Below are 13498 nucleotides of genomic sequence, written 5' to 3' on the forward strand. Positions count from 1 at the left end.
CATGCACACAAAATAATACTACATAAAAATCCACGTGCTTTCAAATTTGTTGTGCAGCATTCAGTTAAAATCCATTTTATCAAATCATATTATGAAATGTGCATTATAATTATAGTCAATACTCATCTTATTTCAGTTTATAATAAGATTTTCTACCTCCTATTAACAAAAAATAAAATTATATGCTAGCTGCTGGGCCAATTAGTTATAGCAATATATACCTTCCTTTTTCATTAAATACATGGAAAATTTAATCATAATGCCTAATGAAATTAATGGAGCTATTTTGGCCTTTTAAATGCATCACTTAATCGCATTATTCCCAAAAGCTGTCCACCAGAATTCAGTACCTATATGGACACACATTTACCAAAGCAGTACCTTGCCTTCAGCAACACTCATCACATTAATAATAATTGGTAATTTTAACCAATTTTATAATTTAGGTAATTATAAAATAAGGAGGACTACCATTATCATCTTGCTTTGGTAACTTGGTGTGATTAATTTGTTAGATCTGCATCTGTATCAGTTTAATCTTTGTCTGCTTTAGTAGTTTATTTTTTTTCTTTTTTGATATACAGTCTCACCTTCCCAGGAACTGTGGACTTGAGCATGCACCTCCATGCCTGGTTACTTTAGTAATATTTCTTGTGATGATACATAATACAAAACATATTGTTCCAAGTTTTAAATTTTTATCCCTTAAAATGTGTAGCGGCACATTTATTTGAATTAAAAAATGACACCAGACTCTCTGGCAAATTAAAGTCAGAATCTGATTTATTGGTCTGACAATGAGGCTCAGCTTTGCCAAAACTATTCTGGAAAACATTTTCTAGAACATTCATTATTGAATTATCTAAATGGCATCTTTGAAGTTTTGACAAAACAGAGTTAAAGTATGCAATAAGACAAAGGCATTTAAACAAAACAAAACAAAAAATTGAGATGTGAGAGATTCTATGGTGGTTCCATGATCCCTACTTCCTGGTATCCTTGCCTTTTCGTAACCCTCTCCCAATCAATGGGGATGGAACCTAAGACTTTCTTCTAACCAAGAGAATATGGCAAGGACCATGGATGCACATGATTGTGTGTATGTGATTGTGTTACATAAGATTATAACAGAGAGACTCCTTCGCTGGTTTGAAGAACAAGTGACCCAATGAGGGAGACTCAAGGAGCTGAGGGTAGCTTCTAGCTGGCATCCAGCAAAGAACTGATGTTGCCAACTCTTATGTGACCTTAGAAGTAGATCCTTTCCCAGCCATTCCTTAGATGTGACTGCTGTCCCCACTGACACCTTGACTGCAGCCTGGGGAGACTGTGAAGTAGAGGACTCAGCTGGATAACCACAGCTAGGTTTGGTGCCCAAACTCCTAACCCACAGAAATTGGGAGAAAATAATTTCTTGGGTTGAACTCAGTAAGTTTGTAGCAATGTTTTTACACACTGATAGATACAATAAATGGAAAAACTATGTTGGAATTAATATTTTAATGTTTAAGTGATTTGGAAACCAGCTGATTAAGTGGCAGTTCAAGAGGAAGAATTGCAGATATAATGTAAGGCAGTGGTTCTCAGGCTTGAGCAAGCATCAAAATCACCTGGAGGCCTTCCTGGTGAAAATCAGATTCCTGGGTCCCACTCTCAGAGTTTCTGATTCCACATGTCTGGGGCAGGGCCTGAGATTTTGCATTCTAACAAGTTGGCAAGTGATGCCCATGTAGCTCGTCTGAAATCCACACTTTGACAACCACTGGTGCAGTCACTGCTAGCTAAGTCTTGGTAAAGCCCCTTTGCTATACCTCTCAGAAATTGAGAAAATGATTAGGTTTTAATGACTAGTACAAATTTCTTCACAAGTTAAATTGTCTCCAATCTTTTATTTTCAACAAAATTAAAGGAGGACCTAGAAAAGTTACATAAGAGAGATCATTAAAAATAATTTCTGAGAAAAAAAATAATTTCTTATGAAAAATAAGCATGGGAATTTTGGCATACAACTTGGAAGTATTCTGAGAATGGATTGGCTTTTCTATATCTCACACATACACACAACTTCTTCCATTCTTAGGCATGCATTTAAGTGAACAAAGAATGTTAGGGTAAGCTAGACTGCTGTTACAAATAGACCCAAACATTGTTCAAATACAATTGGAGGTTTATTTTTTGTTGATTCTCCAGCATGTGGTGAATCAGAGACCCAGGCTTCTTCCATCTTTGACTCTGCCATTTCCCAAGATCTCAACATCATCTCCATCCAACCTGAAGAACATATATAGGAGGTATCACTGCTTCTTAATAACCCTAGCCCAGAGATAACATACAGTGTACAGCTTATCTTTAGAGAGAAATGAATAACATGACTGCTGCATTCATCTGGGTCCAAACGGAAGAGAAAAGCCACTAAGTAATTTGAATAGGGAAAGTTTAATATAAAGAATTCCTAACAGGGAATTGGAATAATAGGTGATTGGCAGTTCAGAAGTGAAGAGAGAGAAGATCTAAAGAATGGATGCCACTCATAGGGCTGAGACACAGCTCCTTTTTCTAAGATTCAGACTTCATTGGAGAAGTGTTTGAGGACACCAAGATCATCGTTAGGTTCAGTGACTTGTGAGAAGGACTCAAAGAACCCAGAAGAGCTGTTACTCTTAGGGTTATAGTTTATTATAGTAAAAAAATACAGATTAAAGTCAGTAAAGGAAAAAGGCACATAGGGTGGAGTCTGGGAGACACCAGGCCCAGGCTTCAGGTTGTCCTCTCCCAGTGGCAGATGAAAAGCACTTAATTCTTCCAGCTCTGATGTACGAAAACACTGATGAAGTATTGCTGACAAGGGAAGCTCATGTGAGCCTTGATGTCCAAGATTCGTACGGTGGGTGGGTCACACAGGCATGACCGATGGTGCACATGGCTGACCTTAGTTACTCAGTTCCTTTCAGAATCCACAGGGGGCTAAGGTCCCTGCCATAAATCACAGTGTTATCATAGGTTATCTGGTATGGCTCAAGGTCCCAGATAAATAAAAACACACTTATCAAGCAGGATATTCCAGGGGTTTAAAAGTTATTGCCCAGGAGCCAGGTAAAGGCTAAACTTTTTGGAATGTGCAAGGTTTGGGTAAAATGCAAGCCGAGTTAATCCTTTACTTCAGGTGTTCAGTTCAATGAGTGTTAACAAATAGATACATGAACAACTCCCCAAGCCAAGGTACAGCACATCCACTCTACCCTTCCAATCAATACCTTTCCACTCATCCTCAGCTATTGCTCTCTATCACCAGGGATTAGCTTTGTCTATTTTAAAATCCCACATAAATTGATTCAGATAGTATGTATTATTTTGTGTCATTTATTTATTTGTTTTAGTTTAATATGGCTTTTGGGGGGTGGTGCCAGGGATTGAACTCAGGGGCACCCATCCACTGAGCCATATCCCTAGCCCTATTTTGTATTTAGAGACAAGGTCTCACTGAATTGCTTAGTGCCTCAAACTCGCTGAGGCCATGAACTCAAGATCCTCCTGTCTTAACTTCCTGATCCCCTGGGACTACAGGTGTGTGGCACTGCGCCCGGCTGATATGATGTTTTTGAGACTTATCCATGGCACTGTAGTATGCACACCACAAGTGGTTTATCTGTTCTCCTGTTGATGGACATTTGAGTTTATTTTTTTAGTGGATGTTGTAAATAAAACTTTTATAAATCTTCTAGCAAAGTTTTTTTTTTTAATAATACGTATCTATATCTCTCTGGAATAAACCCTTGGGATTGGAATTACTGGATCATAGGTGCTTTCTATAGATAAATATTTTCCTTTATAAGAAACTGCTAAGTAGTTTTCCAAAGTGGTGGTACTTCTTCACACAACCACCAGCATTGTACGCACGACAACGTTTGGTGTTGCTAGGCTTTCTTATTTTAGCCATTCCAATGGGTATCGCTGAAAGGTCTCAAGCAGGGGGAGACTTGACTTTAAAAGAAAATCACTCTTGCCAGGCACAGGTGGCACATACCTGTAATCCCAGCAGCTCCAGGAGGTTGAGGCAGGAGGATCACAAGTTTGAGGCCAGCCTAAGCAATTTAGCAAGGCCTTATGTAATGTAGTGAGATTCTGCCTTAAAATAAAAAAGGCTGGGGATGTGGCTTAATGTTAAATGCCTCTGGGTTCAATCCCCAGTACAAAAAAAGAAAAAGAAAAAGAAAGAAAAAAAAAATAAAATCACTCTGAGTACAATATGGAGGGGGAGGATGGATGAGGTATGAGGTGAAGGCTGTTCAATAAATATTTATCTATGGAAAACATCTATTCCATGATCCAGCAATTGAGATCCTAAGTATTTACTCAAGAGAGATATAAATATGTATTACAAAAAGACCTTTGCTAGAACATTTATAGAAGTATTATTTATAACATCCACTAAAAAATAAAAAGCTCCAAATTATTTTTTGTTATTGTTTTTTAATTTGGTGGGGGGGTGTAGGTCACTTGGCTTGGCTTGGTTTTGAATAGACATTTGTGGTGCCTCTGACAAATGCGACTGTTTGAACACGTTGTCCATTTACTGTGGAACAGCATACAGTCACTAAAAATGTGTTGTAGAGGAACATTTCTTGATATAGAAAGATTTCAAAGTGAGTTGTTTAAATAATAAGTTACAAAATTCTGTAAATGTAGATTGACCACTTTTTATTTTTAAAAAACCATATTGAGGGGCTAGGGATGTAGCTCAGTGGAGGAGTGCTTGCCTAAAATGCTTGAAGCCTGGATTAGATCCCTAGCACTGCAACAAGCAAACAAAACAACAACAAAACAAAAACAAACAAAAACAAACTGTACTGAGAAAAATCATCTGAAAAGCTGTACAGTGAACTGTTGACTGTGATCTCTAGGTTGAGTTTTCAGAATAGTTTTTAATTTGGGCTATATTTTTTCCCCATTTTTCTTCAAAGAACATGTGCTAATTGTCTAATATGAAAAAAGTTATTTTTAAAACATTTAAAATTTCAAAAATAGAAATTTATTTTAAGAGCACAAAATGCGAATAAATAGAATCCCAAAGGGATGGGAAGGTAGTGGTAACAGCATCTAGCTTCTTCCTTCCTCCTTTATCCTCGAATGTCTCCTTCTACCCTGTTCCTCTGGGCACAATATCTGGCAGGAATTTCTAGGCTTCTTTCAGATTTTGAGAATCTGAGGGTGGAGTGGAAGGGCTTTTGAGAAAGACTGAGCTGAACTCAAATCCATGATTTTGAAATCCATGAAGACTTCTCTTTCTCTGATCCCTGTGCCCAACTTACTTTGGTTAGTTATGTCCCCACCTCCCACCCCTCCAGTACTGGGGCACTCTACCTCTGAGCTACCTTCCCTTTTTATTTAGAGACAGGGTCTTGCTAAGTTGCCCAGGCTGGTGGCCTCCAACTTGTGATCCTCTTGCCTCAGTCTCCTGAGTGTCTGGGACTACAGGTATGTGCCTGTCCCTGGCTGGATGCCAATAATGTTGATCGGTTCTGTTGTATCTGCCACTTCATGGAGTGGTTCATGCACATCATCTATGACCTGTGCTACTAATCCAGCCCCAGTCCTCATCTTACTTGACACATCAGAGGCAGCTGCCACAGTGGATCTCTTCCTCCTGGAAACTCCCTCTTGGTTATCCTTACTTCACCAGCCAGTCTTTTTCAGTCTTCTTTGCCCCTCCAATCTTTTAATCTTGGAGTGTCCCAGGAGCTTGGTCCTTGGAACCTCTCTTTGTTGTATCTATACTTATTCCTTAGTGATTTCATCCAGCCTCAATTTTAAATACTCTTGCACACACTGACTACTCCCAATTTCTATCTCCAGGCTGTGTCTCTTTCCTGAACTCCAGACTCCCACATCCCAATTGGTGTTTCCATGTGATTTCTAACAGCCTTCTCAAAGTTGACATGCCCATTGGAATGCCGTTCTTCCCTCACCCCCAACCCAAATTGTTGCTCCAACTCTCTGTTAATGCAACTTCAGTCTTCCTTGTGCTCAGGCCAAAAATCTTGGAGGCATAATCAACTTCTCTTTTTTTCTTCACTTCAGATCTAAAAATGTATCTATCTTAAAAAATGTATCCAGTTATGCCCTCCTTAGGCCCCTGGTCACCCTCTTGCCCCACCTGGGTTACTGCAGCAGACTATAATGATCTTTGCTTCTTTCCTAGTCACTTCAATTTAGATGTCAAAGTGATCCTTTAAATATAATACATCAGATGATGTCATTTCTAAGCTCAAAAAACTCTTGGCAGCTAAACATGAGTAGATATTAGTGTCCTAAAAATCTTGCTGGCCCTAGGTGCTACGACCCCAGTTCCTTTCCTGATTATAATTTACTATACTCTCTCTCAGACTTCCTTCAATCCAGTTTCATAGTCCTTGCTATTCCATATGTCAAGCCTGCTCAAAGCTTCACTTTTCTTTTAGATATCCACATGGCAGCTACTGTTCGCAAGTCTTTGCTCAACTGTGAGGTCTTCTCTGACTTCCTTGTTTAAAAGTGCAACTCTCCACCCCCATCTTTCACTTATGTCCCTTCCCTGCTTTATTTTTTTCCATAGTACTTAATACCTTCCAACAAATGCTATCATTTCTTTCTTCCTTTCTCATTTCCCCAGATGTAATCCCAGTCCCTGGCATAGAATAGACTATTGGATAACCGATACTTGGTATGTTATATCTTAGATTCTAGTTTCATATAAAGAAATGTTTTCCCCACTAGCTTGAGAGTTGTTAAAGGGAAGGGTGGGTTTGTGATTCCTCCCTCTCCACAAAGCTTACCACTGTGTCTTACATGATACATAATTGAATGATGGAAACTCAAGATGGAGACTTATCCATCTTGGAGACAAGAAAATAAGGTCATCCAGGAGAGCCCTGTTAATTATTAGAGGTACACACTCCATTGATGCTCCACGGCCACCTGAGTTAATTGAATAGTTCCCAGCACATGGATACCTGGTAGGAAGTACATCCCTTTATAACCTTCAACCAATAGAGGATCCAGGCTCTTCAGCCTGGAGCCAATGTAGTCAGAGTAAGATGGTGGCACAGTATTTAAGTATGGAGCTGGCAAGTGGAGCATTTAAGTGTTTAAGGGATTATCACATGTATTATCATATACAAACAGCCCTTTAGTTTAACAATGTCATTAATATAATTTCCGTATCCTTCAGTGCCTTCCATCTAGTAGGTATTTAGTGGGTGCTTGGAAAATGGATAAACATATGTCTTTAATTGTGGGACTGAGCTGTCTCTGGAGCTTGCTTAGAGGTAATTGTTGAATTTGACTACACATACACACCTTGAGTTACCTAAGAAATTCCTTTCCTCCTTGCCTCTTAGGAGGTCTGGGAAGCAGCACATTATTGGTTCTGCTATTCACCTAGGAGTTCCTCCAAGACTGTGTAGTCAAACTTAATCAACCATAGAGCAGGGACCAGAACCAGATGTCCAGCCTTCAAGGGTCTAGTCTTATTTCCACAATAGCCACTGTAAACATTCCAAGGAAGAAAGTAATTTTGGAGGCTGACAGCCATGAGTATTTTCAGATTCAATTTCAACAAAGTGATTCCATTTAAGAAAGATTGCCAAAAAGGTAATGGAGATTAAAAAAAAAAAAAAAAGAAAGTGCTCTGTAAACTGTAAAGTGCTATCCAAAGGTTAGCTATCTGAGGTTCATCGCCAAGGTCAACAAATCCAGGCCTGGAGGTTGAGCCAGCTGTTAAATTGGAGAAGCTAAGTAAGGAAAGGCTGGTCAGTCAAGGGGCCCCTTTTGAATGGGATTATCAGTGTATTTGCTGGGATCAAAGGATACAGTTGCTTGCCTGTGTATCACTCTCACTCCGGGCACCTATTTTAAGTACAATATACACTTATGCTGAATAGCATCAATACTTACATTATATATGTTTGCCTTAAAATGGATATTTTTCTGGACGTTCCCATTTTTGCTCATTTTTGGAAGCTACACGCTGAGCTCTAGCCACCTGCAAGGCTGGGCATCAGATTGTCTCTCCAAGGTTTCCAACTGTCTGGGTACATGAGTGTTTTTCTTCCACATTAGTTTCCATTTGTCCCAGCTGCATCAGAATTGAGATTCTGCACATACTCTGGCTTTCAGAACTACATTCTTTTGCCCTCACACTACCTCTTTGTCATCTGACAACTGAATAAGCATTGTTCCTCTGGCATGGCTCCTGAAAAGGGACTCTGATGAAGAATAAACTTCACATTTTCTGGCTTCCTTATCCTAGCGCCCAACACTAGAAGGGCAGCAGTGTTTGGTGACCTCCCGCATTAGGTTAACGATCTGGGTCTGGGCCCAGGCTGGATAATGAGCCTGTGAATAATGGGGGAGCTGACTGTCAAAGCCTTATCATGGTGGAGTTGAGAGGAGGGCCCCTTTGTCCTGCACCCCTGCCCCTTCTCCCTAAGCATCTTTTCTTAATCTGTTGAAGCTAATGGGGTTTATGTGGCAGACATTCATTCCCCACAAGCTCCAAATAGAGTGGCTGTGCACCGATTCAGTCTTGATGTTACTACACTTAAAGCTTGTAAACCAGTGAAAGAAAGATAGTAGATAAACTTACAGAAAGCCTTCTGTTGTAGACTTGAAAAAAGGCTCAATTTTATTTCTCCATTGTAATAGGAGTCTTGCAAAACCCAAATTAAAGGTACAGAACACTAAAGGGCATAATACCTGCACACAACCCTGCAAACTTGATTTCCTTCCATGGGTTTCCCAAGTGATAAACTCTCACAAGAAAGAGATACCTGGAGGAAAGATACCCACTGTTGAATGGCCAGAAAGAAACACAACAAGACAACAAGAAGTTCTTTTTTTTTTTTTTTTTTTAATAAAGGGACCAAATTTTACTAATGAGTAAAATTTTTACTTGTCAAAAGCAAAACTTGTTGGGAGAAAATTAGGAAATGGTCTTGTAAGTTTTTACTGGTTTTCAAGGTATCTGTCTAAGGGTCTAAAATAGAATCATCCTGGGACTAGTCTAGCTAATCTTTTAACTAGCCTAGTCTAGTTAATCTTTTCACACAATCCAAGGTCCAAACATGAACTCTGTTTTTAAAAATTAGTTACCAAGAGTTGGTGACTAAGTGGGATGAGGGGTGGGGTGATCTCTGTTCACCACTGGCTAAGAAAAGAATCTTTCTATCTCTCATCCCTTTTGGATGATTTTTTTTTTTTTAACTAGAATATCCAGGTAACAGTTTCTTCAACTACTTTGAACTCTACCATCTATTGGTAAGGCAAAATAATTGTGCAGCAGGGTAAGGGTACGGGGAGTAAAGGTGGCTTTTGCTTGCTTGAAAGTTAGACCACTGAGGGCAAGAAAGAGGCGTTCCAGGCGCTTATTAAACGAAAAGCAAACTTCTTTATTGTACACAGTACAGAATATAACGCAGCTTGGCAGGATGCATACAGCCCTGCGCAGGGGGAAGTATTTAAAATCAATTGGCAGGTTAAAGCCTTTCTGCACTGTAGACTTTCCACACTCTGGAAAAGAAGCAAACAAACAAACAAAATCCCCCCTCAAAACCCTGAAAAAAAAAAAAAAAAAAAAAACCAACCAAAACCACCCAGGAGGTGCATGAGTCCAATGGGAATGCAACAGTGATGCCGCCATCCTATATCTTGCGACAGCACGGGCCACGCGTGGTTACAGCAGGGGAGGGGCAGCTCAGGCGACAGAAGATTATTTTCATACTTGCTAAAATAGCATAAATTTATTTAAAAAAAAAATCCCAAACCAGGATAAGTAAAGAAAGGAAAAACAAATCTATACAGCATTTACAACAAATAAATCTCTAGCCAGCTGGGGGGTAAAATATGCATCTATGTATAGACTATGTGTAGATTAGAAAGCTATAAATATGGTTTAGAAGAGTCCTTTGATTAGAGTACAATGCTAGTTACGACCCAAGATATAAGCTCCACACCTTTGTGGGCTAATTTCCCATAGAGGAAAATCTCATTTTTCCATATCTATAAAATGCACCTTTATCCCTGTGAACCTCTTCACAAATGTGCTGTTGGTTATAAGGGGGATCATGGAGCATTCCGTTTTTTGAAAAGCAACTCAAAGCATGTGCCTCACACTCATGGACTCAGCACTGTCTTCTCCACACATGAGGAACAGCACAGTCCTTCTTAATGTTCTGAGAGACACAGGGAGCACAAAATTCCATCACTGGAGCAGGCAGCAAGTGCCATCACCCTCTAGAGTGACTTTCTTCTACTTTGAGCTCAACTTTCACTCAGCTTTAACTTGGTTGTTTTAAACTTTCCCAATATAATACAGCAATTAGAAGAAACTTAAAAAAGTGGCAGGAAACCAGAGTGCTAGCACTGTTTTACCTGTCGGTGTCACCAGTAAGCCTCAAACCCTACAGAACTGTTATGCAGGGTTTACAGCCCAAGATGTAAAGAAAAAGGAAAAAAAAAAAAAAAAAAAAAAAAAAAAAAAAAAACGGATGAAATGGAAATTGTCATTAGTCATGCCCAGGGAAGAATCCCTAGGGTTCCCACCAGGTGACCAAGTTTCAAATGGACATGACATGTAATATGTACATCTGCTTCCCAGAGAGGGCATGTTAGTGAACATGGGGAGCTATACACATAGAATCTATGCTTGTGTCCAGGCTGCCCTGCACACTTCAAAAATGTACAACTCAGGTGCAAATGTTCCATCAGGTTGTCTGGTGCAGAAAGCACAAAGCAGGCCACAGAGTGGGCTTTTACGTGGCTAAGGAACAGCCCCAGCAAAGCCCCTCTCAAGCTGCAGCTCTTCATAAGTCGGCACGGCGCTGCCTATGGGACACAGTGCACAGTTACCAAAAGGTTTGTTTTTGTTTTTTTGCTTTAAATACCAAAACTACAAAAATCAGTTTATAAACTGTTTTTCCAAAACAACCGCCAAAACAAAACAACCCCCCCGCCCCCTGAATCAAAGCAAAACTAAATACTGTCAAAACTGTTAATCTCCCTTCCCCTAAAATGAAAGCCATCCACATTCAACCATGTGACTGGGAAGAGAGAGGGGGCCTGCTCTATTTGGTGACCACATGGCTGGAAGGTTCCCAAGCGTAGCAATGGTTTATGATTTGAGAACCATGGAGTGGGTAACAGCTGTCAGGACTGATTCTCCCCTTTTTCTAAACCAAGGGGAAGTATTTCAGATTGAGCTAGAAGAACTCTTCAAATTTCAACACATATTTTTAACCTTTAATTGGTTTGAGCCTCCCCAACTCAGTCTACCTACTTTTCTATGAGCTTGTGATTTCTTTAATAAATGTGCAAACCAGAGCCCTTCTATGTAAAGGCATTTAGTAGTCCATGATCAACGCAGATTGTCACACACTGGGTCCCATTTTGAGGGTACTAACCTGAACAAGGTATTGCTTTGCATATATTGTCCATGGTAGTGAGGAGGCTCCATTCCCACATTCTCTTCCCAGAAACCTCATCAGAATCAGAGTCGAGGCACCAACCTTTTGGTGGTTTTTCTGCCCCTGCCTGTTCCCACTCCCCAGCCAAGGTATATGCCTTTCAGGGTGAAAATCCAGAGATGGCTTGGGCTCTCTGGATAATATTCAAATGGCAAGCTTTAGAACAGCCAAGAACACAAACAAAACCACTGCCCTCATCTGCCTGAACGGGAACTGCTAGCTCTAGGGTTTGGCTGCTCAGCCACTCAGGAACTTAGTAAGCGAAGCCTTCAGCATAGGGGAGGCTGCTGCAGCGATCCATGTCCAGGAGGTAAGCAGGGTTGTCTTCAAAGTGGGTCAGTGGCAGGGTGTCCTCCTCGTTGAGGGGGCATTCAGACTCTGCCTTCAGGAATGGACGCTGATTGTCCGGGAAGGCCATGGAGAAAAGGGCATCCGGGTCACAGACAAATTTGTAGACATATCGTTCCCCAGCCACCTGCGAGAGAAACACACCTTAAAAGGCCCAGCTGGGACAGGGAATGGGGGTCAAGGGAAGAAAATGACATAATTTGAAGCCCAACCTCTCAGGGAGCTAAGAATCAAAAGGTCTCATGAGTAGCCGGTTATACAAATCACTGGGATTTGAGCAATCTTGGGGACCTAACTCATCAGTTGAAACAGATGATATTTCAATTTCAAATTCACACCAGACAGGCTCTTTCAGAAGAAAATCCTCATTTTTGGTCTCATCCTGACAGCTTGGAAAGCTTAGAAAACACGCTTATGCTGAAGCTGCTGCCTGGGATTCCAAGGTCTGAGGGTTGAAAGGTGTAATGCAAAGCCAGACCTCATTTTCAGTTACCTCCAAAGTTTACATTCTTCATGGGTTGGGTCTATTATTATTATTTTTAAAAAATATTTTTAGTTATAGATGGACACAATATCTTTAATTATTTTTTTATGTGGTGCTGGGAATCAAGCCCAGTGCCTCACACATGCAAGGCAAGTGTTCTACCACTGAGCCACAACCCCATCCCCTGGATCTATTATTTTGAAGGATTAGGAATTTGATTGGAAAATCTGTGTGAAAATTTTAAGGATGTCCCATAATCAAGTAGAAATGCTTTTTGGGATACCCTCAGTTTTTAAAAAAATTATTCACTGCAAGATTCTGCTGTACTCTAGAGCTCACATCTGCCTTGGTATAGACTTTATGCATTGTGATATCATTGGAACCAGAGGTCTTGATTATTTACGGTGCTCATCGGGTAGCTGATGAGTCATCCAGGTCAAAAGAATCACCCACTCTCTTTTGGTCATGCAGCAACAGTGCAGGAGGGCACACATCCTTGAAAATCAAACCTGATCCTCAGCTTGTCAGGTAATGCAGAAAGGCAAGGGAAGACTGCTATCATTACTGGTAAAATAAGCACTTTAGGATAAAAAAATCTGAATTATTGAGTTTAATCCTGCCCATTTGTCATTCTGTTGTGATTCTCAAATAATTAAAAAAATATGGCTTTGCTTTCAAATCTTGGGTTTAAGAAGTATGTGGTTCCAGTAGAAGCTTGCAGAAGTAACAGTACAATCAGGCCAAGAGGTCTTAGTTTATTTCACAGTTCCACTTCTATGTATGTTTAGTCATCAGAATGTGGTATCTGCACCAATTTTTCATAGAACCCAAGTATCAGAAATCTGAGATTTTTCTGAAGCTGGATGGCTATAGTCTTCATCAAAGCAAATTTTAATCAACCATCTCTGTTTTTTTTAAGCCACAGCTTAATCCCCCAGAGTCAGTCTGTGTGGAACAGTGAGGCAGGAGAGGAGGATGGTAATACTACTAGATCCAAGTCAGGCCTAGCTGATGACACTAAAAGTAAAAGGGATAGGGGATCAAAAGGAAATGGGAAGTGATTGCTAACAGGAATGGGGTTTCTTTTGGGGGTGATGAAGTATCCTAAAATTGTGATTGTTGCATGGATTAAGGATGCTCAACTAGTAAAGTCCATGTGAATATTCCA

General features: G+C 40.2%; 1 protein-coding gene across 2 annotated transcripts in view; it reads right to left on the bottom strand.

Annotated features, from left to right (window-relative positions):
- Positions 1–9404: 9404 nt before the first annotated feature.
- Positions 9405–13498, bottom strand: part of Etv5 (ETS variant transcription factor 5) — a 57959-nt gene continuing 53865 nt past the window's right edge. For both annotated transcript variants that reach the window (XM_048804031.1, XM_015499957.2), the window contains exon 13: positions 9405–11973. In XM_048804031.1, coding sequence (XP_048659988.1) covers positions 11752–11973 — 222 coding nt within the window. In that variant the 3' untranslated portion in view covers positions 9405–11751. The remainder of the gene's footprint in view (positions 11974–13498) is intronic.

The sequence above is a fragment of the Marmota marmota genome, unplaced genomic scaffold (assembly GCF_001458135.2).
Source record: "Marmota marmota marmota unplaced genomic scaffold, marMar, whole genome shotgun sequence".
Lineage (NCBI taxonomy): Eukaryota > Metazoa > Chordata > Mammalia > Rodentia > Sciuridae > Marmota > Marmota marmota.